The sequence below is a fragment of the Erpetoichthys calabaricus genome, chromosome 18 (genome assembly GCF_900747795.2).
Source record: "Erpetoichthys calabaricus chromosome 18, fErpCal1.3, whole genome shotgun sequence".
NCBI lineage: Eukaryota > Metazoa > Chordata > Cladistia > Polypteriformes > Polypteridae > Erpetoichthys > Erpetoichthys calabaricus.
The window spans coordinates 77169366-77193397 of NC_041411.2; the positions used below are offsets into that span (position 1 = coordinate 77169366).

The 24032-nt window shown below is 41.0% G+C and overlaps 1 protein-coding gene across 1 annotated transcript in view; it reads right to left on the bottom strand.

The window, feature by feature from the left end:
* LOC114668449 (metabotropic glutamate receptor 7) overlaps nt 1–24032 on the bottom strand; it is a 507860-nt gene that overhangs the window by 332198 nt on the left and 151630 nt on the right. The window contains exon 2 of the mRNA XM_051921002.1: nt 5518–5734. Within this exon, the coding sequence (XP_051776962.1) occupies nt 5518–5734 (217 nt within the window). The remainder of the gene's footprint in view (nt 1–5517; nt 5735–24032) is intronic.

Genomic DNA, 24032 nt, shown 5'->3' on the forward strand with positions numbered 1-24032 from the left:
TTGGTTTGTAGTTTGCATCTGGCCCCTCCTACCAGTCTGTGTTGCTTTTTAATATCAGTCATGGTATGCTCATCAGACAGACAGACAGACAGACAGACAGACAGACAGACAGACAGACAGACAGACAGATAGATAGATAGATAGATAGATAGATAGATAGATAGATAGATAGATAGATAGATAGATAGATAGATAGATAGATTGTTTTAAAATCTATTTATGCAGGGTGAAAACCAGAATCCACCACAGGCTATGCCTATGTATAAAAAGGGCTCAAAAATTCCATGAAAATTCCACTTCCAGACCATTGTTATTTCACTTTTAAAGTACTTCAAATACACACCTTTGCTTATTAATGACCAGATTAACAAGAGACACATACACTTACGACAACATGGAGAATAAAAGAAGAGTGGAAAAATGTTTCTTGTGGAGAAAACTGCAAAGAATTTGACCTCAGAGAGGAGCCAAAGCAGATTGTCTAATGCCAGAATTAATTCAATGAAACGGCTGTTATCATCTTAATTACATATTTAAACAAGACATCTAACTTTCCACCATTCCTTCACATAAGCTAATTTCTGTCTTTTTCTATTCTTTGCAGTAGTTTGTTATGCCGGACTACAGAGACATTGTAACACCCACATCTCCTCCGGCCCCACTATTCTGTCTGCAGCAGCTGTTTGCTGAATTCATTATGATATTCAGGGATTAAAAGTGGAGAATTAGGAAATGAAGCTTGTGTCATCTGCAATGGACCAAGCAGAAAAAGAAAAGAATCAGTTGGTCCTCCAATCACACTATCTATCTATCTATCTATCTATCTATCTATCTATCTATCTATCTATCTATCTATCTATCTATTTTATCCTTATATGTCTCTCTGTCCATTTCTTATATAGTTTCTTACAGGCATTTCTAACTGTCTGCCTATTAACATAGATAGATAGACAGGTGTTGATACATGTATAGAACTGTAGTGTATTATCAATAGATGATGATGATGATGATGATGATGATGATGATGATGAAGAAGATAGATACACAGTAATGTGTAAAAAATTGTACAATACACCACCTGTCCACAATTCAAATCCTGCCGACTATACCAAGTGCTTTGTTGTAGAGTCACACCACAATCCATCTATCTATCTATCTATCTATCTATCTATCTATCTATCTATCTATCTATCTATCTATCTATCTATCTATCTATCTATCTATCTATCTATCTAATTGTTCCTTATATGTCTCTCTGTCCATTTCTTATATAGTTCCTTACAAGCATCTCTGTCTATCTGCCTATTAACAGAGATAGATAGACAGGTGTAGATACATGTATAGAACTACTGTGTATTATCAATAGATGATGATGATGATGATGAAGATAGACACACAGTGATGTGCAAAAAACTGTATAATAGATTAAGAAGAAGAAGAAAATAGATGGACAGATAGAGAGACATGTAAGAAACTATGAGAAAGACAGATACAGAAACAAGTACAGAATTCAAATGAAGATGGATGAAGTAGAAGGTTGCTGGACACACATGTAAGGATCAATAACAGATTGATAGACATTGTAAGAAATTATCTCTTCACCTATCTTCTACTTCTTCTCTTCTTTCTATCTATTATATAATCCTTATATTTCTGTATGTCTATCCATCTTTTTTTATCTATCCAATATAGTTTCTTAGATAGTGTAGTTGGTAGGATTAGATAGATATCTATCTATCTATCTATCTATCTATCTATCTATCTATCTATCTATCTATCTATCTATCTATCTATCTATCTATCTATCTATCTATCTAATCCTACCAACTACACTAAAATATCTATTATATAGTGACTTTATATCTATCTATCATTTGTAGGTATTTATTTTATATGTTAACTTTCACATCTACCTACTTTTTTTAACTAATAACACACAACTTCTATTGTATTGTTCTTGTACATCTTGAAAACATCATTCAAAAATTTCACAGTGTGGGATGGAAAAAGTCTGTGCAGTCTTCAGCCAATGGCTTTATCGAAAGCTACCTGGAGTCAGGAGTCAGCAGACCTGAAGTCCAACCAATGAAATGAGATTGGAGGTGTAGCTTACAGATACTTTGACCAGTAAGAACATTTTGAGAAAGAGATCTCAGAAGATGTACGTTGAACAATTATTGATTTGCATAAAGCTGGGAAAAGGTTCCAAAGTCATTTCAAAGAGTTTAGACATTCCTCATGAATGTGATGTGCAGACTGTATTTTAGTTCCCTTTAGTGAGGGCCAATGGCGTGTACTTGCACTGGAGGATGTTTTTAGTTGTTCATCAGTTTATATCTTCTCATTAAGGATAGAGCTGCCAGGCAAGAGAAAAAGAGGAAAGCCTAAGAGAAGGTTTATGGATGTGGTGAGAGAGGACATGCAGGTGATGAGTGTGACAGAGCAAGATGGAGAGGACAGGGGGATATGGAAGAAGATGATCCGCTGTGGCGATCCCTAATGGGAGCAACCGAAAGAAGAAGAAGATCAGTTTATATCTTTTCCAGTGAAGTGGCTGACAGGACAGGAATATCTCAGCAATGCTTCACTCCATCGTGCCCACAGTGCTGGGCACTTTTTGTATGGTATGGGTTCACTAACATTAAACAGAACATATTTTTGCCAACATAAAAAGGCAACTCTCTTCGATGTCTGAGACATAATCAGAGCGATTGACTGCACTCGTATTCCATTAAGGCAGTCAGAATGAAGCTGCTTTTGTTAACCATGAGAAGTGACATTCCATTTGCGAATCTCCCATGGCCTGGGTCAACCCATGATTCATTAATTTTGAGGCCAACCAGCTTTAGCAGCCCCCAGTTTTTCATATGTTCCATACCAGTCGGTGTATGAGCAGTTGTGTCATTATATGTGCCAGCTAAGAGTGAATACCCGCTCACACGCTGGCACCTTACGCATTTTCCAGACCCCCAGAAGACAGAGGAGAGGCACTATAATGCCACACATAATCTTGTGGACTCCGTTGCTCTTGAGCACAGGTACCGGGGTCTACCAGCCAATGAAGAGCTGCAGCCTGGTGACTAAATACGTGTCAGGTTGATTAGCATCGAGGCGCGTTCACGAATGCGTATTTACCAGGTGACTGTGATGTATAAAAGGTAAAGTGTGCAGAAACGTTCAAACGGAAGGTTTTATAGATCTGATTTTTTTTTTTTTTTGCCGTACGTTTTTTCCTGTTTTTCTTTTTTTGTGATGTACACATATTTTCACGCTCAAATCCGCGCAAAGTTTTATAAATGATGGCCCCAGGATCGGAACTGTTTGTTCATCACTTTCTCTTTTACTTTGAATCTTCCCAAGGACAATTACAGAATCACAGACATAAATGTCCAGGGAAGTATCTTACATTGTTAATTGAATTTTTTTTAGGTTTATGGTTTATTACTTCTGTAGATTTAACTTGGTGTTCGGGGGGGGGGGGGGGGGGGGGTCTTTGATTTTACATTTTACTTAAGCCTATCTAATTATGGTTTTGATTTGAAACAATGGCGTAATGAGTGCTCCAATAAAATGTTGCCGCTCTCCATGTTCTCTCGGTATGCTCGATGAGACTTTATTCGCGCTCGTCTGCGGATTTGTGACCCTCGGCCCCTGTCCAGCCCCCTTCGCCCAGCAACTCTTCACATCCATATTCAAAGGGAATTAGTGGCCTGTGATTGAGATTTGGTGCTTTGCCACATCAAAGTCAAAACCAGAAAATAATCCAATTAGCATCTCCAATTATGCAGCTTGTTATGCCCTTCAGCGCCCATGAGTGTCTTGGTAATTCGCTCTAATTTGGGGCCGTCCTGCACGGTAATTTTTGTTTTCATAGAGAGGGAGGCAAAAAGTATTTTTAAGTTTAATCAAAAGAAAAAATGAAAACAATAAATAAATAACACAAACAATACTGAACAGATCGCTGTCAACCATGCCTTACGGCTTGTGGCCTGTAGGGGGAGTAACAAATTCCCCCAACCCCAGGCATAACTACACGGACAACAGTTCCAGGTTCAAAAGACTTAGTTTTACTCCAATTTAAATTTAAATTAGCGCCATCACAATTCCTTCCTTTCATGTCCGCACCCCTCAGGTGAGCCTTGTCCTCCTCTTCTCCCACCTCCGACTCCATGAGCAAAGTGAGACGGCTCCTTTTGTGCTACACCCGGGATTACTTCAGGTGCTATGACACTGCACTTCCAAGTCAGATGAAAGCCCCACATAATAGCAACAAGGATTCTCGACAGCTCCCTCCGGTGGCACACCTATGGTACCCAACAGCAGGACTACAATTCCCAGAATGCCCTGTGGGTTTGTGCATAAGCAATCCATTAAAGGCACCTAGCACATTTCATACAGTCCTGACAGGCGGTCTCCTCCATCAATTCACAGTGCCGTAAAAAAGTATTTGCCTCCTCCTTGATTTTTATTCATTCACACTTGATTATTTCCAATCTCCAAACAAATGTATTATAATACAAAAGACAACCTGAGTACACACAATACACAGTTTTCAGATGAAGAGAAAAACAAGTTCACCAGCATCTAAATCACCTATGTGAAAAAGCAATTGCCCCCTTAGTGACTCAATCAACCAATGAACCAATGTAAAATTAAAACGGGCTAAATCAGAATAGACCCACCCAATCTTGATGGCGTCCTGCTTTACCGATTCTAAACATCACTTCAATGGAGCCTTTCCAGCAGCGTGAAGATGACTGAAAGGTCTCAACAAGTCGCACACCACATCTCAATCAAAAGAGATTCTAGAAGACCCCAGAAAGAAAGTTACTGAGATATATCAGTTGCGAGTGGACTACAGACTAATCTCTAAAAACCTTGGGGCTCCAGCGAATCACTGTGAGAGCCTTCATCTCACAATGGAGAAAACTCGGAAGAGCCGTAAATCTGACCAGGAGTGGTCGGTCTAGCAAAATGACTCCAAGAGCGCATAGAAAACTCATCCAGGAAGTCATAGAAGAACCCAGATGAACATCCAAGGAACTCTCTCGCCTCAGTTAATGTCACCGTTCACAGTTTCCACCATTAGAATGACGTTAAGCAAAAATGGTATTCATGGGAGAACTGCAAGGCGAAAACCACCGCTAAACAAGAGGAGCATAAAGGCTCATCTAACAACCTTGATTACCCCCAAACCTTCAGGGATAACGTTCTGTGGACTGATGGATCAAAAGTGGAACTTTCTGGAAGACATGGGTCCTGTCACATCCGGCATAAAACTAACACAGCTTTCCACAGGTAGTACATTTACTTTAAAAATAATGTTCAATGTTATGACAGCTCGTAACCTTATGATATTTACCATACAGTCAATTCATTGTAAGGAAACTACCAATAATCTCTATGAAAAAGGAGGATGAAGCCATCAGTTTAGAAAAAGGGATACATTTTCTGGAAATTTCTTGCAGCGTATAAATGCAGCAATTTCGGGGAAAAAGGGAATTTTGGCTAACATACCTGCTTCTCGTGAAATCTGCATGAAGGCTTCGACTCCCTTCTCCCCGTAGCTTCCTTCCGAGGCGATAGTCGAGACGTAATTCCACCCCATGCGTTTGACAATGTCCACCATAGCTTGGGCTTGGAAGGAATCCGGAGGAACAACTCGAGAAAAGAAATCGTATCGACGGTCATCACTCAGCTCTGGGGCCGTTGAGGCATAGCTGATCTGTGGGATCTGTAAGGAGAAATCAGATTTACGTCACTAAATCAGTTTTAATCATCGTGTACTTATATTTACATTTACACAAGACTTGCTGGGTATATTGGGTGAAGGGTGCTAAGGATAGAGCTGCCAGGTAAGAGGACAAGAGGAAAGCCTAAGAGAAGGTTTATGGAAGTGGTGAGAGTGGGCATGCAGGTGATGGGTGTGACAGAGCAAGATGATGAGGAAAGGAAGATATGGAAGAAGATGATCCGCTGTGGCGACCCCTAACAGAAGCAGCCGGAAGAGGAAGAAGAAGACTAAAATGAAGCTATGAGAAAGCCATGTTAAAATAATGGCAGCACAGGAGTGGGCTTAGGGTCAACTCTGGAGTCGTTCTTGAGCATCCCAGCCAGAGCCCAGACTTCCAACTGGAGAGACCTGCAACTGGCTGTCCGCTGATGGTCTCCATCCAGCCTAACAGAGCTGGATAGCATAGAATGGCAGAGAATCGTCAAGTGCAGGTGTGTGACAAGCTGTCATGACAGACAGGGAATCGCTCCCAAAGTTGCTTCAACTAAACATCAAGAAGCACGTTTGAATATTTCTGTCAGTGGGACACTTCTAGTTTTGATATTTTTGATGCATTTGCAAAAAAAAAATAAATAAATAAAATCCTGTGTTGGCTTTGTCATTCTGGTTTATTGAGTGTCGCTCGAGGAAAAGAAAGAATGAATTTAAACGATTTTAGCGCAAGGCCGCAAGAAACGAGAATGTGAATAAAAGGTGAAGGGGGTCTGATGACGATGTGAAGGCACTGCAGGCAGACCCAGAAGTAGGGAGATGAACCACGGAAGGGAGACACTTGAAATGTCTCTAATATAAAAAATAAAAAATAAAGCACAGAAACGTTTTGAGGAAACGTCTTAACTGTACAACAATACAGGGTTTGGGTCCCTCACCGATCTTTTGGGATAATGGATGCCCTTGGAAGCTCACTTATCCCACACTAGGAAAATTCAATCATTTCCTTAGGAGCAGAATCAGATAAGACTACCAAAACATCACGGCAGCCATCGTGTTTGTCACGTGATGCTTACCTTGACTCTGAGCCATTGAGCTTTCTGGGAAGACCTGACCTGACGCAAGACATGGGCAACACTTTAGAAAAGTCAATAACGGCACGTAGGCCGCCGCATCTTCTGAAGAGGCCTACTCACAAGAGTTTGGGTGGGTTATGCCTCAAGGCGGAAGGCAATGGGCTGATGTGATGTGAAGAACTCTATTGATCTGCGGAGCTCAAATAGGGGGCTGGTGGGCTTGTCCACCCACTCGTATTGAAAGCTGATAGGAGAAAGCAGGGCAAAGGTACTAGTCGTGACACCACAATTTAAACTTTGCTGAATTGTGTGGGCTGCAGAACAGTACTAACTCTAATAGAACAAATTATGAACTTATCTATTTATTTATTTATGTATGCATTTGTTTATTTATTTTTACAGCGGTTTTCAGACGTATGTATGTAAGGCGACACTATTAACCAGCAGGAGCAGTGAAGGCTTTGCACTGATTTTCTAATAATATGGCCGACGGCAAGAACTGGCAATTGCTGTAGCTGTTGTGCACAGCCCCTAAAAAACTATTCATCCCCTTGGAGGTCTTCACAGTGAGTTGCATTTGGGTTCTTGATTGCCAGACGGACGACTCCTTAATGCCAAAGTGACAAGAGACCTTTGCAAAATAACTGATGGCGTAAGTATTCAAGTTGTTATTTAGTAGATGGCAGCCATGCCAGCCTCGAGATTCTCTGATAAGGGTCTCTCTCTTTTTCTCTGTTAGTTATGCTCCTCTCCACTCTGCCGTTTTTCTCCATTCTACTCCTATGTGAAATTGCTCAGCTCCCATCAGGGGTCATGGAGGTCCTGAGTGAACAGCCTTCATCAAGTTCCACCACCGATGCAGATCTGGACTCTGACTCGGCCACTCCGGGACATTCACATTGTCGTTTCAAAGAAGCCATTCCTGCGTAGCTTTGGCTTTCTGCTCGGGCCGATTGTCTTGCTGCCAAACAAATCTTCTCTCAAAAGGTGCAAGTTTCTTGTGGACTCCATCAGATGTTCCTCCAGGATATTCCCCCATATTTTGTTGCATTCATTTTCCCCTTCTAAGCTTTCCAGGGCCTGCTGCAGAGAAGCATCTCCACCACTTGGTGCTTGATGGTGGGGAGGTTGTGTTTTTGATAAACAGTGATTGTGTTCAAACCTTGGGTTTAATCTGATGGTCAAAAAGCTCCATTTTGGTCTCATCAGATCATAGACCCTTCTTCCAGCTGATTTCAGAGTCTCCTGTGTGTCTTCTGGGAAACTCAAGCCAACATGTCCTGCGTGTTTTTTGCCCTTTGTCACTCTCCCATAAACCTACGACTGGTGAAGCACCCGAGCAACAGGCTACCAATGGAAATGGGTCACTGGTATTTATTGATGATGTGGCTGCTGACAGAAGTAGCAGGATGGATTCTAAAGTGTCCAGGGCGCTACACTGTTTGCTGCAAAACTGATTCGAAGGTGCTTTACAGTGCAAATGGATAAGGACCCCCAAACATATTATGACAGCAACCAGAGAGTTGCTCAAGGTAAAGAAATGGGATATTCTTCAATGGCCAAGTCCATCACCCGATCTCAACCCAACTGGTCATGAAGACAAAACTGAAGGCAGAAAGATCAACAAACAAGCAGCAACTGAAGGCGGTGGCCATAAATGCCCAGCAAAGCATCTCATGGCAGGAAACTTGACTTTTAGAGATGTCCAGACTTCAGGCAGTCATTGACTGCAAATGCAGATGTTCATCCAAGTGTTAAACCAATATGTATATTTTATATTACACTAGCTGTCCCCCACGGCTCTGCCCATGTAATAGTGAAACAGGATAAACTTTAAAGATCATTAAAAAATATTAAAAAATGTAATTCTAGGCAAGCAGAAGGTGGGTACGCTCCAGCGTCAAATGTTGCCACTGTATCTGATTGGATCATCAGATCTGACTGGGGAGAAAAGCTCATGGCCGTCATTTCTCTGCCAATCACCATGGCCCCGCCCGCTTCCCCCTCCTCTCGGCCCACAGCCTCTCTCTCAAATTCGCACAAATAAATTGGTGCCGCAAGCAAACTCTTGATTCTTAGCGGGATGAGAGAAGTCGCAAAATCAACCGGAATGTTCAAGCAAATTCCAGAAAAAAACCCGATCTAAATCTGTGAAGTAGTTCTCTCATGAAAAGACAGACATTGGATTTTATATAGAGAGAGATTATTTTGTCCAATTACTTTTGAGCATCTGAAAATGGAGGGACTCTGTGAAAAATGGCTGTCACTTCTGAAAGCTTCGTTAAATCCCTTAAAATGAAAGCTGAAAGTCTGTACTTTTGTCACATCTTCATTGCGTCATTTCAAAGCCATCGTGGGGGTGTATGGAGAGAAAAATCGCATCAATGTCCAAATACTTTGGGACCTGACTGTAGTCTCAGTCTGCTGCTAGTGCACAGCTCGAGGGGTGAGGCACACCGCAATGGTGCTAAACTCGAAAGTTCGTCTTCTTACTTAAAATACGTAGTTAGACCAGATCAGCATGGGATCATCCCCAGTGGACAGAACACTGCAGAAGACCCGGGTGGCCTTCGATCCAAAACACTTTGAGGATCACAATCCTAAAACATGCTATGATGATGATGATTGTTATTATTATTATTATTGTTATTATTACCGTATTTACTCGTGTACCATGCGCCCTCGTGTAAGATGCGCACCCTAATTTTTACAAAGAAAATCACGAAAAAATTTTTCCCCGTGTATGATGCGCATTGTGATTGTATAGGAAAAGTTTAGGGCATGTGTTCCGCGAAATGACCTTCTGTTTTTGTTGCATGACGAAAGAGTGAGCGAGCGAGAGAGGGAAAGAGCGCGTGCGAGCGAACGAGTGAGCGAGAGACAGAGAGAGCGAATGAGCAAGAGAGAGAGAGAGAGCGAGCGAGCGAGAAAGGGAGAGAGAGAGAGAGAGAGTGTGCGAACAAGAGAGAGAGAGAGAGAGAATGCGAGGGAACGAGCAAGAGAGAGAGAGTGCATGCGAGCGAGAGAGCCCAAGCAGAAGAAGTAAACATTACAGAAAAAAATGTCCTTGTGTATGACGCGCACCTGATTTTCTAATGCTAATTTTCAGAAAAAATTGTGCGCTTGGTACACGGGTAAATACGGTATATTACAAAAATTGGATCCAGCGGGTTGGAAAATGGATGGATGGATGGATCAATGTCCAAATACTTAGGGACCTGACTATAGTCTCAGTCTGCTGCTAGTGCACAGCTTGGGGGGGCACACCGCAATGGTGCTAAACCTCGAAAGTTGATTTTCTTACACACAATACGTAGTTAGACCAGATCAGCACGGAATCATCCCCAGTGGACTGCTAGCTGCAAAAGACCCAGGTGGTCCTCCATAACTTTGCCTTTGACAAAGTGGTCCTCGGTCCAAAACGCTTTGAAAACTACAATCCTAGAAGATGCTATGATGATGATGATGATTATAATTTAGCCAGACATCCATGAAGTGTACAAGAAGGTTTAAGAACTGCTTTATAGTGATTAATACAATTCAGGGTCTTGAGTGGAGGGGTTGCCAGATCTCATCCCAGCAGTATTAGAAGAAAGGCGGCTCCCGCTCAGGGCCCACTCATCTACACAGCACCAGTAAAACCAGCACACGCATCTTTGAGAAGTGAGAGGAAGTCCCCCCAGATGATGACCCAGTGTTGGGTCTGTGAGGCCGCGGGGCTGACCACCATGCCACCTCCAATTTTTAAAATGCAATTTTCCTTTTCTGTGCTATAAATATTTTAGAAACAGCAAGGATGATCTTAACTCAAAGTGGAATGGCACCCCTGTAGCCTGGTGGGAATGTTAAGGAGAGTGAAAGTGGCGATTATTCTGTAATAAAATGAATGTCCCGAGCACAAATGATCTTTCAGACTGATTGAGCACATGGTGATGGCAGCAATGGGACTCAGACTGTGTGGATGTGACGCCTACGAGGCGGTGAGTAGCTGTGACCTTATTTGCGACACCACCGCCAAGGCGGGAACCCGTAAAATGGTGTTTGCCTGAATGCATTTGAGATGGGAGAGGAAGAGGAGTACCGACCTCCTGAAAAGCTCAACTCGGCACCGTGAGTAGAATAAACGGGAGCTCGGTAACCTGACTGACAACACAGAACTGAGAGTCGCGATCGAGTGCGAGCGGCCGCACATCTCAGAGCACAAAGAAGCAATGGGGGTCATTAGAGGAGAGGAAAGACATGGAAACTGTAAACCACCAAAGATGAGAAAACTCAGTGGGTTAGCAGTTTTTAAAGAATTTGTCACATCATCTTCTGCAAGTAACTTTAGACGCGGACTCCACTGATTATGTAACCCGTTGAGAAGGAGAGAGCTGTGATATTGATGTGTCAGTCAGTCATTGTCTAATCCGCTTTGTCCTCACCAGAGTTACGGGGTGGGGTGGGAGGCGCTGGAGCCCATCCTGGCCAGCATAAGGCACAATGCAGGAACAAACCTTGGATTGGAACACACATAACCCACCACACACTAGAGGCCCAATTTAGAACTGCCAACACACCTAAACTGCATGTCTTTGGGCTGAGGGAGAAAACCGGAGCACCCCAAGCACACACAGGGAAGACATGCAAACTCCACATAGGCAGGGTCCAGGACAGTTACCCCGGCCCCCATACTGCAAGGCAACAGTCCCGTACCACTGCACCATCATGCCACCCACATTGATTTGTTTTCCATGAAAAATGAACTGTGTTACTTAGGTGCAGCTGTTGAAATTGTGCAATGTTCTTTTCTTTTCACGATGGTTGTCGTCCCCCCCCCCCAAGTAGTTTTTTGCTCCTTGCTGGTGGGGTCCCTGCAGAATTAAATATCAGTTGATCAGTCCAGAGCTGTAATGGAGAGACAAGGAACAGAGCCTGATGAGTCAAGGAGCTGCTGCAATGCTCCCTCTTCCCATTTGGGAGCCTCTCGAACCCGACGCTGTCAATAAGGTAACCAGATGAGCTGGCAGGTAAGGACAAATCACACTTGGAGCAAGGGAATGGTTTAAAAGTGTTCAGCATCTTTATTAAAAAAAAAAACAGACTCCAAAGTGTTCAAATAATTAGTGCATTGCCCAAAGTTCATAAACGAAATAATCCATAAAAACAGGTGAATTGGTGGAGGTTAAAAATTCAAAAAACAAATCTATTAAAAACGAGGTTAGAATACCAGCAGGAACGGTCCTTTTCAAAAGCCCGGTGCCCATCCCTGGAGGCTCGCCCTGCTTAACCACAGACGAGTCTTGCAGCAGAGGAGTCGCCCTGTCAGCAGGAGAAGGTTGCCTTCCGTCCCTTGGCTGCATACCGAGACTCGTACTTCTAAAATATTTATTTCTATACTGTATTGAGGATTTGTTCTGTTCTGTGTATTGTTTTGTATTGTAGATAGATAGATAGATAGATAGATAGATAGATAGATAGATAGATAGATAGATAGATAGATAGATAGATAGATAGATAGATAGATAGATAGATAGATAGATGTGAAAAGCAGTATATAATAGATATAGATAGATATATTGTGGTGTGATTATATAACAAAGCACTTGGCGTAGTCGGAAGGATTTGTGCTATAGACAGGTGGTGTTGCCATTAGATTGATAGACAGACAGACAGACAGACAGACAGACAGACAGATAGATAGATAGATAGATAGATAGATAGATAGATAGATAGATAGATAGATAGATAGATAGATAGATAGATAGATAGATACTTTATTAATCCCAAGGGGAAATTCATAAATTGTATTGTATTGTATTGTATTGTATTGACCCCCTTCTTTTGACACTCACTGCACGCCCAGTCTACCTGGAAAGGGGTCTCTCTTTGAACTCCCTTTCCTGAGGTTTCTTTCATTTTTTCCCTACAAGGTTTTTTTGGGAGTTTTTCCTTGTCTTCTTAGAGAGTCGAGGCTGGGGGGCTGTCAAGAAGCAGGGCCTGTTAAAGCCCATTGCGGCAGTTCTTGTGTGATTTTGGGCTCTACAAAAATAAATTGTATTGTATTGTATTGTACTCGGGTCCCCAATGGCCAGGGTGCTCAAACCTTAAAGAAGACATTTGCGAATTGACTCTGTATTCACACGCAAACAGTACAAAGACAGAGTACTTCATGTTTTATGTCGTCAACTTCATTGCTCTTGGAAGATACTGCATGTGATTATTCAGACATTGATGCCTGCAACATGTTCCAAAAGAAGTCAGGACAAGGAGAGTTTAGTGACAAGTGACAAGTTCAAATAACCAGACGATGTGAAACAGGAGAGGCACTCACGTTCTGATATATGGGAGCCTCCAAAAAACAACATGCCACTATCTGTAAGTCCTTCAAGAGCAAGGATGGCGCGAGGCTCACCAATTGATCAGCATATGTGTCACTGAATAATCAAGCGCTTGGAAATTTGAGTTATCGTATTATTATTATTATCAGAGGGAGTCAAAATTATGTTAACATTTGAATGGCGGAAACAATTTATTCACCAAACATACTTCATATGTGCAAGATGATTTACAGGAATGTTCACCATCATGTTCAACACACAAAAACCAACGAGAAACAGTACCGTTGAAAATCCAGACACACATTTCTCGGGGAATAGATGATACCGCAGTCCGTATTCTGTCTTTCAGGTCATTGATATCACAAACTTTCCTGCTATCCACGCGCTCCTTCACTTTACCCCTTAACCAGAAATCACAGGGTGTCAAATCAGGGGAGTGTGGAGGCCATGGCAATGGTCTACCATGACCTATCCATCAAACTGGAAAGGTGTGGTCGAGATAAAAATAATCCATTAGTGTTACCATCATTTTGACTCATCCTGTACTTTGAATGTCCCCATGGGATTAATGTAGTTGATCTAATCTAATCTATTATCGCTATTTGATTTTTACAATTTTAATTTCTTCACGTCATTCATTCAAATATTTCTTTTCGTCAGGTGCATGTGGTCCCCTTTAAAGTCTGCAGATGTGAACGTGTATGCAAAGCGGTGACTAATACACTTTGTCATCACTATCGCTTGATTCAACTAATGGCTTAGTTTCAGTTTATTCTAAAACTGGCTTTACATTTTTTCATTTACATGCCTTTGAGTGTTTTGTTGGAAGTCTCCATCCCACTCATCAATTTTAATGCGTTACCAGAGAGACACAAAATGCACAAAAATATTCCTAATTGTTGGGCAGTGTGATTTTATTTCATCCACTAGATGATAGAAGAATACTGAGTGCTGTTGTGGCTTAATGCTGCACATGCGAACAATTACAGCGATACCTGAGAGACACTCAGACTAAATCGTAATTATATAGAATTCCATTCCCAAGACTCACTTGGGCTTAACTGTAATTACACAGAACTCCAGTCCCGAGAGTCACTCAAGACTAACCATAATTACATAGAATTCCAATTCAGAGAGATATTTGGGATTAACCATAACTACAAAGAATTCTAGTCCCGAGAGACACTCTGGGCTAACCATAATTACGCAGAATTTCAACTCAGAGAGACATTTGGGTTTAACCATAATTACAAAGAATTTCAGTCTTGAGAGACACTCAGACTTAATTGTAATTATATAGAATTCCATTCCCAAGACACACTTGGGCTTAACTGTAATTATAAAGAATTCTAGTCCCGAGAGACACTCGGGCTTAACCATAATTACATACAATTCCAGTTCAGGGAGATATTTGGGATTAACCGTAATTACACAGAACTTCAGTCCCAAGAGACACTCAAGGCTAACCATAATTACATAGAATTCCAACTCAGAGAGACATTTGGGCTTATCCGTAATTACAAAGAATTTCAGTCCCGAGAGACACTCTGGCTCAACTATAATTACATAGGATTCCAGTTCAGAGAGATATTTAGGATTAACCGTAATTACAAAGAATTTCAGTCCCGAGAGACACTCGGGCTTAACTGCAATTACATAGAATTCCAAATCAGAGAGACATTTGGTCTTAACCATAATTACAAAGAATTTCAGTCTTGAGAGACACTCAGACTTAATTGTAATTATATAGAATTCCATTCCCAAGACACATTTGGGCTTAACTGTAATTATAAAGAATTCTAGTCCCGAGAGACACTCGGGCTTAACCATAATTACATACAATTCCAGTTCAGGGAGATATTTGGGATTAACCGTAATTACACAGAACTCCAGTCCCAAGAGACACTCAAGGCTAACCATAATTACATAGAATTCCAACTCAGAGAGACATTTGGGCTTATCCGTAATTACAAAGAATTCTAGTCCCGAGAGACACTCTGGCTTAACTGCAATTACATAGAGTTCTAGGCCTGAGAGAAATGCCCGGGGTAAACTACAAGGAAGTTAATTCCTTGAAATTCATGCTTGCATTTTTTTTGTCCTGAAAACCAGGGATTTACAGTCATCCTCTCCTCAAAAGAGCATTTTTGTAAATATTTTCATATTTGGAGGCTTAACTTGCTCCATTTTGAGCCTGTGTGGGCTGAACCTTGCTCTCTGTGTTTGGGGTCAAGCTGCTTCGGGTGAGCCCTGTTGTCAGTTTTCCAGATGACATAACTACTACTTTCAAGGCCTATAGATTTTTCACAATTTTTATTTATTTATGTATTTATTTATTTGTTTATTTATTTATTGTGTGGCTATTTTATTACGGTCAACAAGGCAAATAGAACATCAAAAGCACTAGGAGATTATGTGGTAGGATTTGTGACTTTGGAATCGCAATTTACTTCTTTATGCAGCATTATGAGAACTAAGTGAAGGCCTTTATTGCCATCAATTTTCTATTGCAGCCCTAATCACGTCGCGTAACTCACAGCACGAGAAACACAGAGCTCCTTCAGTCAAGTCTGTCTGCCCACGATGTCCTCATTTTAGAACTACCGGGGCTTTCTCGATGTGTGAAAAATTGAATGACAAGGAACAAAAAAAAATGTTATAAATTGCACAGTACTCTCCAAGAAAATGGAGGAGTTGTCATTTGCAGTAAAAAGTGTAAAAAGTCTTTTTTTAGGCAAAGGAAGAAGTCAATGTTTTCCTAAAATGAAAGTGCTGAAATTCAATGAGCAGCAACCAAAAAAGCAACACAAAATGGAATATGGTGATCCTACAGGAGTAATCTCTGTCTCATATTTACTGTTTTCAGTTTGAATTGCAGCCCATAATACCTGTGAGGTCCATCACGTAACATTCCGGCCTGACATAACGCTCTAAAAGCCATTTACAAAATGCCCATCGGGTAAAGGGTAGGGTTGTGCGAGGGTTACTAGGCTCAGAGGTCATTGGTTTCGTGATTGATGTTGATGGAGTTCCATAACGTTGTGAGTGTTGCTTATCCTCCGTCATACCCATTGCTGGCAGTAGTTAGATACATCTCAGCTTCTTTTGGTGGGGATTGAGTGAGGTAACTTTAAATTCTTTTTTATGTTTTAAATTGTGTAGAATGCTGACACAAGAACCCATCATCTATCGGGGAGGAGAGAAATCCTTTAGATTTGTCAAAAATTTTGATCTCTGGTTTTCGACAGATCTTGACATTTTAGGGTATCTAAAACGTCTGGACAGAAAAATACCAAACTCAAAACTGAAGCCTGTTATGAGCTGACGATGTGCTGATTAGTTTTTGAGCCAATCCGTGCGAGAGAAAGAGGCCCTTTAGGAGAACCCTCAAATACCGTAATTCTACAATCAATTAGGAATTCTTCTCGTTCATTACTATCGTAATGACCTATTTTATGATCGGAAAGATCAGCACCAGAGCGGTAAATAATGACTCAAATGTTAGAGAATAGTTCGGGCAACTTGGTTCCCAGGGTGCAAAGCCTACTGACTCTCATCTCTGAATTTTTTCTTATTGACGTTGCCTTATCTCCCAGGTTTCTTGTCGAAATCCTTTTTGCTACTTTGCTAGTATAACAACAGTCAATATGCACAGGGTAGTGCTGACGTACTTCCGGTGAAATCTCAGCCCACTCAGTCATTTCCGTTGTCCATACTGCAGTTGTGATTTTTGTTTAGTGGCAAGGATGTCTGAGAAAAAGAAATTTAAGCTTCAGCGTACAGATAGCTCTACGAGTTGGACGTTGTGGTGTACCTTTAGGTCGAGCATCCAGTAAGTACAACCAGCTACTTACTTTTCATACATTTTCCTTCGATTTGGAAACCGAACTAAATCGAGTGTCGCTATCCAGAGTGAGAGCTTTATGTTTAGTCCCCGTACCTGAGTTTGTAGCCAGCGTTTTAAAAAAGAGAATTTCGTGAGCCAGGGTCTGAGACCGGGTGCCGACTGTTGAAGAAGGTATCGGTTCCTGCGTTGTTTGAGTAGAACAGTCTCTCCACTCCACTTTCAAGAACGGATGGGTTGGGAGAGGAGAAAGTGACTGACGGAGGATGACATATCAGGCGAGGAAAAGGAAGAGGATAATAAAATCCTTGAGGACCATGACTACCCTTCGGCTCCAGACCCAGCAGTTGTTGACCTAGGACTTGATGAAAACACGTCGGTCAGAGAAGAGATCCTCCATGTGAGGAAACAATTTGAGACCGTTACAATGAAGCAGCGGTTTGGCGTTCACCATTTTGCTTTCTCACATAGAGACATTCGCTTTTTTTTACAAGGTAAGACGTCCAGCAGACTCATGTCATTATGTATTAAGCTGACATATATGTTTGTCTGTCCCTGAATAAAGTTTAAAGACTAATTATTGAAGTTCTGTTTTTTTTTTTAACCCCTTAACCGCCCTCTGCCGGATATATCCGGCACCGTTGTTTTATTGCTAACGCCATACTGCCGGAATTATCCGGCACATTTGCCTGTGGTTATATGAATGCCTGGCAAGTAGTATAACTGACGGTTTGGCGTGGGTATTATTACTACGTTGTATTTCGACAAGTCTGTGGTTTTTTTGGCCGGTCATGTGACGTGATTCGCATGTAACAGCTGTGAATATGGTGAAACGTAAACTGACTTCAAGTGAGGCTTTGCAGGCGATTTTGGACAGTTCTGATCATGATTGTAGCAGTTCTGAAGAAGATTTTAGCGACAGTGATGAGCAGCAACGTGCGCTGCATGATACTGTGAATGAAGACGCATCGGATGACGGCGATGAGTGGGTGTATCCCCAGCATCTCAGCTGGGCTGCTGCCCGTGGTGAACTACCTTTTCTGCATTCGTTTGAGGGAACGTGTGGCTTTATTGTTGATGTAAACAATTACACTGCTGAGCAGTTTTATGAGCTGTTTGTGTCACCTGATTTGATTAGACATTTTGTTCATCAGACAAATCTGTATGCAGCACAGTTTATTGAGAAAAATCCCAATTTACCTCCACATTCCCGTGTTCGTGCTTGGTTTGACACTGATGAAAACGAAATGAAAAAATTCATTGGGATTTTGATGTTGATGGGAATAATCAGAAAACCAGATATTGAGATGTACTGGTCTACAGATCCTATGTATGCAACACCTATTTTTGCAGCTGTCATGACACGTAACCGATTCTCTTTGCTGCTGAAATTCTTTCATTTGAATGACAACAGAAACGAGCCAGATAAGAAAGATCCAAACCGCGACCACTTGTTCAAGCTACGTCCTTTGATTGATCATTTATTTGAAGCATTTCAGTTGCCCTACATGCCAGGACCGTCAGTTGCAGTTGATGAAAGTTTATTGTCGTGGAAGGGCCGCTTACAGTTTCGACAGTATCTACCATTGAAAAGGGCACGGTTTGGTATCAAGATGTTTTGCTTAGCTGAGAATTCAGGTTACATTTATAGATTTCGTGTATACACTGGCAACTTGCACAACATTTAGTGGTCAATACTGCTTGAATAAATGTAAAAAATGTAAAAAAAATGTAAAAAAGTAAAAAAACGAAAATTGTTCAGATTTCGCCTGGCGTGGGGAATATTTAGGGAGTTGGCGGTTAAAGGGTTAAAAGCCTAATGTAATCACATATTTGTCCCATGTAAGTTCATAGTAGACACAAACTTTTAATTGCGTTCGGACCTTGCCTTCGTAATTGTGGATGTGGCTTGAAACATATAATCTGAAACCCTTCTCCTTTTTAGCTCCTGACGTTTGGCACAATGTTTGAAAAATGCGACGTACGGCGTTTACCGTATGTCTGGGCACGTCTCGAAGCGATCGGGTGAAAAACGTTTTGATATCAATGGCGGAAGTGTAGAAGCTGGCTGACGTGGAATCTGGAAGAGAGTGTGCATGTAGTCAATTGGCTTCTCAGGAGCTGCCCATAATGAAATCATGCCATTCACAAAAGTGAAATCTGAGTTGTTATTTTCTTTTCCTTCTTTTTTGTCATGGCCTGTAATTCATACTTTTTTTATCCACATCCTGTTAGTAGCCGATTTGCTTTTGTGCCAGTTCCGCCTCCAGGTCTAAATCCCTGCTCATTTGTAGTCAAGCTAAGAGAATATTCCGGCTATTCATGGAGGGGCAAATGTGTACTGTGTTTGCACCCCAGCATGAATCCAATACAATGTACTCTTTGACTGTAGGCAAAAGGTGGCATTCGTCTTAAAAACTGTCAGCATCAGGACATGGATGGTGCTACGCGTCATGAATGTGCTCCAGTCCAGGCCACTGATGGGTATTGGGAATCTTTATCCTCCTTCTGTTATTTTTACCTTTTTGGCTGGTTTTGTCAAGTAGAAGGGCAAAGAAATGCCATTTTTATAGTTAATATCCTCAGAGACATCTGTGCTATTGAAACTGTAAAACAACCTTAAAAACTTTTTTTCCATAAGAGAAATTAATAAAGAACAATTTTCACAATCAAATAAAACTCATTTCCCCTTAAATGAAAGTTGCTTGTGGGCATTTAATATCAGCCGTAATGAACTCCTAGGTGCACGCTGATGGATGACTAACACTGTTTTAAATTAGTTTTGGCCCTTGACTTCACCTCTTGTAGAAATTAATCATGTTACTGATTAATCATCAATTAACAGTTGCTTTTCCATTTCTCTTTTTTTATTACACGAGGGCGCAGACTGAAAGGTTAACAAGTTCGGCTTTGCTTTCTTTAGTATTAGCAATAAAGTAACAAGTGAGATTTTTTGACGCTATTGGGATTCTTTCTGTCACACTTCAGGGCTGCAGTAAAGTTTTCATCTGAATAAAAAGATGAGAGCTTTACGATCGATTGCATTTTTTCCTTATGAGGCGTTTCCAAATAGCAAGTCTAATAATTTGATACCAAAAAGTGCACAGTTAAGGTGAAAGGCTGAGCAAACAAGCAGTCCTTTGCGGTTCATTGAATTTGGTTGTTGGTTTTATAGTGACTCATTATGCTTTTATGTATTTAACTGGATTGTAAATTATTTGATTTGTGTTCTTGGTCTTGTTTGCTTTGGGATTGTCATTTCTCTTTTTTATTACATAAGGGGTCAGACTGAAAGGTTAACAACTTTGGACTTTGCTTTCTTTAGCATTAGCAATAAAGTAACAAGTGAGATTTTTTGACGCCATTAGGATTCTTTTTGTCACATTTCAGGGCTGCAGTAAAGTTTTCTTCTGAAAAAGAAGATGAGAGCTTTACAATCGATTGAATTTTTTCCTTTCCTGGCGTTTAAAAATATCAAGTTTAATAATTTAATACCAAAAAGCGCAAAGTCAAGGTGAAAGGCTGAGCAAACAAGCAGTCCTTTGCGGTTCATTGAATTCGATTGGTGGTTTTGGTGAGTTACAGTGAATAATTGTGCTTTTGTATATTTAACTGGACTATAAATCATTTTTGATCTGTGTCTTTGGTCTTGTTTGCTTTGGGATTGCCATTTCTTTACTTTTATTACATAACTGAGTCAGATTGAAAGGTTACCCAGTTCGGCTTTGCTTTCTTTAGCATTAACAATAATGTAACAAGTGATATTTTTGATGCCATTAGGATTCTTTTTGTCACACTTCAGGGCTGCAGTAAAGTTTTCATTTGAAAAGGGAGATGAGAGCTTTATGATTGATTAAATTTTTTCCTTTTCTGGCCTTTCCAAATAGCATGTCTAATAATTTGATACCAAAAAGCACACAGTTAAGGTGAAAGGCTGAGCAAACGAGTAGTCCTTTGCGGTTCATTGAATTCAATTGGTGGTTTTATTGTGACTTGTGGTTTTGTGTATCTAACTGGACTGTAAATCATTTTTGATCTGTGTTTTTGGTCTTGTTTGCTTTGCGATTGTCATTTCTCCTTTTTATTATATAAGGGGTCAGACTGAAAGGTCAACAACTTTGGCTTTGTTTTCTTTAGTATTAGCAATAATGTAACGAGTGAGATTTTTTGACTCCATTAGGATTCTTTTCGTCACACTTTAGGGCTGCAGTAAAATTTTCATCTGAATAAAAAGATGAGAGCTTTATCATCAATTGATTTTTTCCTTTTCTGGCTTTTCCAAATAGCAAGTCTAATAATTTGATACCAAAAAGTGCACAGTTAAGGTGAAAGGCTGAGCAAACAAGCAGTCCTTTGCGGTTCATTGAATTTGATTGGTGGTTTTGGTGAGTTACAGTGAATCATTGTGCTTTTGTATATTTAACTGGACTGTAAATCATTTTTGATCTGTGTCTTTGGTCTTGTTTGCTTTGGGATTGCCATTTCTCTATTTTTATTACATAACTGAGTCAGACTGAAAGGTTACTCAGTTCGGCTTTGCTTTCTTTAGCATTAAGAATAATGTAACAAGTGAGATTTTTTGACGCATTAGGATTCTTTTTGTCACACTTCAGGACTACGATAAAGTTTTCATCTGATATGCGAGATTCCTTCTTTGACCCTGAAAATTTTGCTCTAATTAATATGCACATTATACACGAGTGTGCATTATATGCCACATTTTATGGTAAATTGAGTCAACTTAATTCAATTGTGTGTAGGAAAAATGAGAACAGCCTGTTTTGAGGATTACAAAGTGTTAAGTGTTGAGTCAGATACACATAAGAACGATGTGTAATATTTCACAATATGTATATAAGTATATATCTATTTATCTATCTATATATATATGTAATATTACATGATAGCTAGGGTATAATGGTGGCTTTCTGGCTAAAGGATCTGGCCTGGTAACTCAATGGTTGCCGCTTCAAATGCCAGGAGTGATAGAATGAATGCCACTCCGTCGGGCCCATGAGCACGGACCTTAACCTGCAATCCCTCCAGGGGGTGCTGTACAAATAGTTGATCTTCCGCTCTGACCCCAAAAACTCTGTGTGTGTGCGTCTCTGGAGAATAAGATGGGGTATGAGAAAAATGACAAATTCCTAATACAAGAAACTGTAATATGGTGTATGAAGGATTCAAAATCAAAAACTAAATAAAAACACAATGTGTAGGCCCGGTGGCTGGTACGCCTCCCTCCCTCCCTTCAATCGGCGTCTCGACTTTGAAGCCCATGCCAAGTCTTTTTCCGAGTGGAGTTTGCTTGCATGCTCTCTCTTTCCAGGTTCTGATTTGCCTCCCTTATTTTAATTCATACACGTTTGGTTGATTGTCAATTCTAAATTGAACCTGTGTGCATGAGTGGGCCCGACAATGGCCTGATGCCAAAAAAAATATGAAAGAATAAAAAACAGTTTTCAGTTGGCCTATAATTTCAACTACAACAATGAAAACCAAATGTGCATGCGCAGTTCAACTCCAACAGCAACCAGAAGAAAGTGACATCTTTCTTTCCGCCCCCATCTTTTACACGCTCTTAGCTCAAGTCTCTCCTCGGTCACAAGGAGAGAAGGGAAACAATCAGAATGCAAATGGCACAACGCCCTGGCAGATTCATTTATTCATTCACAAACGACTGGCCCGTGTGTGAGTGTGTGTATGAGTGGGTGAGTGGGCTCAGTCACGGATTTCTGCAGCTTCCAGCTTTGTGCCCCCGATTCTGTCAGGATGAGTTCTGGCCCCTTGTGCCCTTGAACTAGATGCAACTGGTTTGAGAACGTGATATTATTCGTAACAGTGCTTTAAAGTGACACAGATGCAATTGCTGATCCAGAATAGAACTGCAAAGTGCAGTGGAAGACGTCCATTAGAAGTCAGGAGATAAAAAACTGAAATGATTTATGAGTTAAACAAGAGAGAAAGAGAGACGTTAGGAGCCGGCGCTGATACAGCGTGTTGTCACACCCACCACATGACAAACCAACTCAGGATCCCAGATTAGGACCCGATGGGCAGCCATGCAACGTGTGACACCTCAACATGAGATTTTTTTTACGGTGGCTGGAGTGCCAAACCTGCTAGCAACCCCCAAGTTTTCCCTAGGGAGGGCCTACTTGCAGGACTGGACGCAGATTAACGTCATACCCAGGATGGAGCGTTTGGAGGTTAAGGGCCCACTTTGGGCATTTATGGGATTTGAACTGGCAACCTTCCGATGGCCAGTGCAGATCCCTAAGCCTCAGATCCTCACCATTCCGCCAAAATCACTTTTATTTTTCTTCCACGTTTCACAAAATGTAGACATCAATATCCCTTTAATGCCACGTGATATTTGAGCCAGTAGACTTAGGCTCAGATTCTTGTTTTCTGGGATGAGGGAAGATTAAAAGAGCTGAGCCTTTACAGTTTAAGGAGAAGGAGATGAAGAGTAGACCTGAGTGAAGGGTTTAAAATGATGAAGGGAATTAGTGCAGTGAATTGAGATGGTGACTTGAAAATGAGTTCATCAGGAACATGCGGGCATGGCTGGAGACTCATTAATGGTAAAATTTACACAAATATTAGGAAGTATTTCTTCACACAGAGAGTCACAAACACATGGAATAAGTGACTAAGTAGTGTGAAAGACAGGAGGACTTTAGGAACCTTTACAACTCGAAGAATGAAGTGGGCATGACTGGTGAGTTTTGATGGGCTGAAAGGCCTCTTCTCACCCACATTGTTCTAATATTCTACGAAACAAGAGCTGAGCCTTCACAGCTTAAGGAGAAGGAGATGAAGAGGAGACCTGAGTGAAGTGTTTAAAATTATGAAGGGAATGAGTCCAGTGGATCGAGACGGTGACTTTAAAATGAGTTCATCAAGAACACGGGGACACAGTTGGAAACTTGTTAAGGGGAAGGTACACACAAACATCAACAAGGTTGTTTTCAGACCAAGAATCATAGACAGGTAGAATAAGTGACCAGATAGTGTGGTGGACAGTACGACTTTAGGGATCATGCATTTATTTCTAGTAGGAT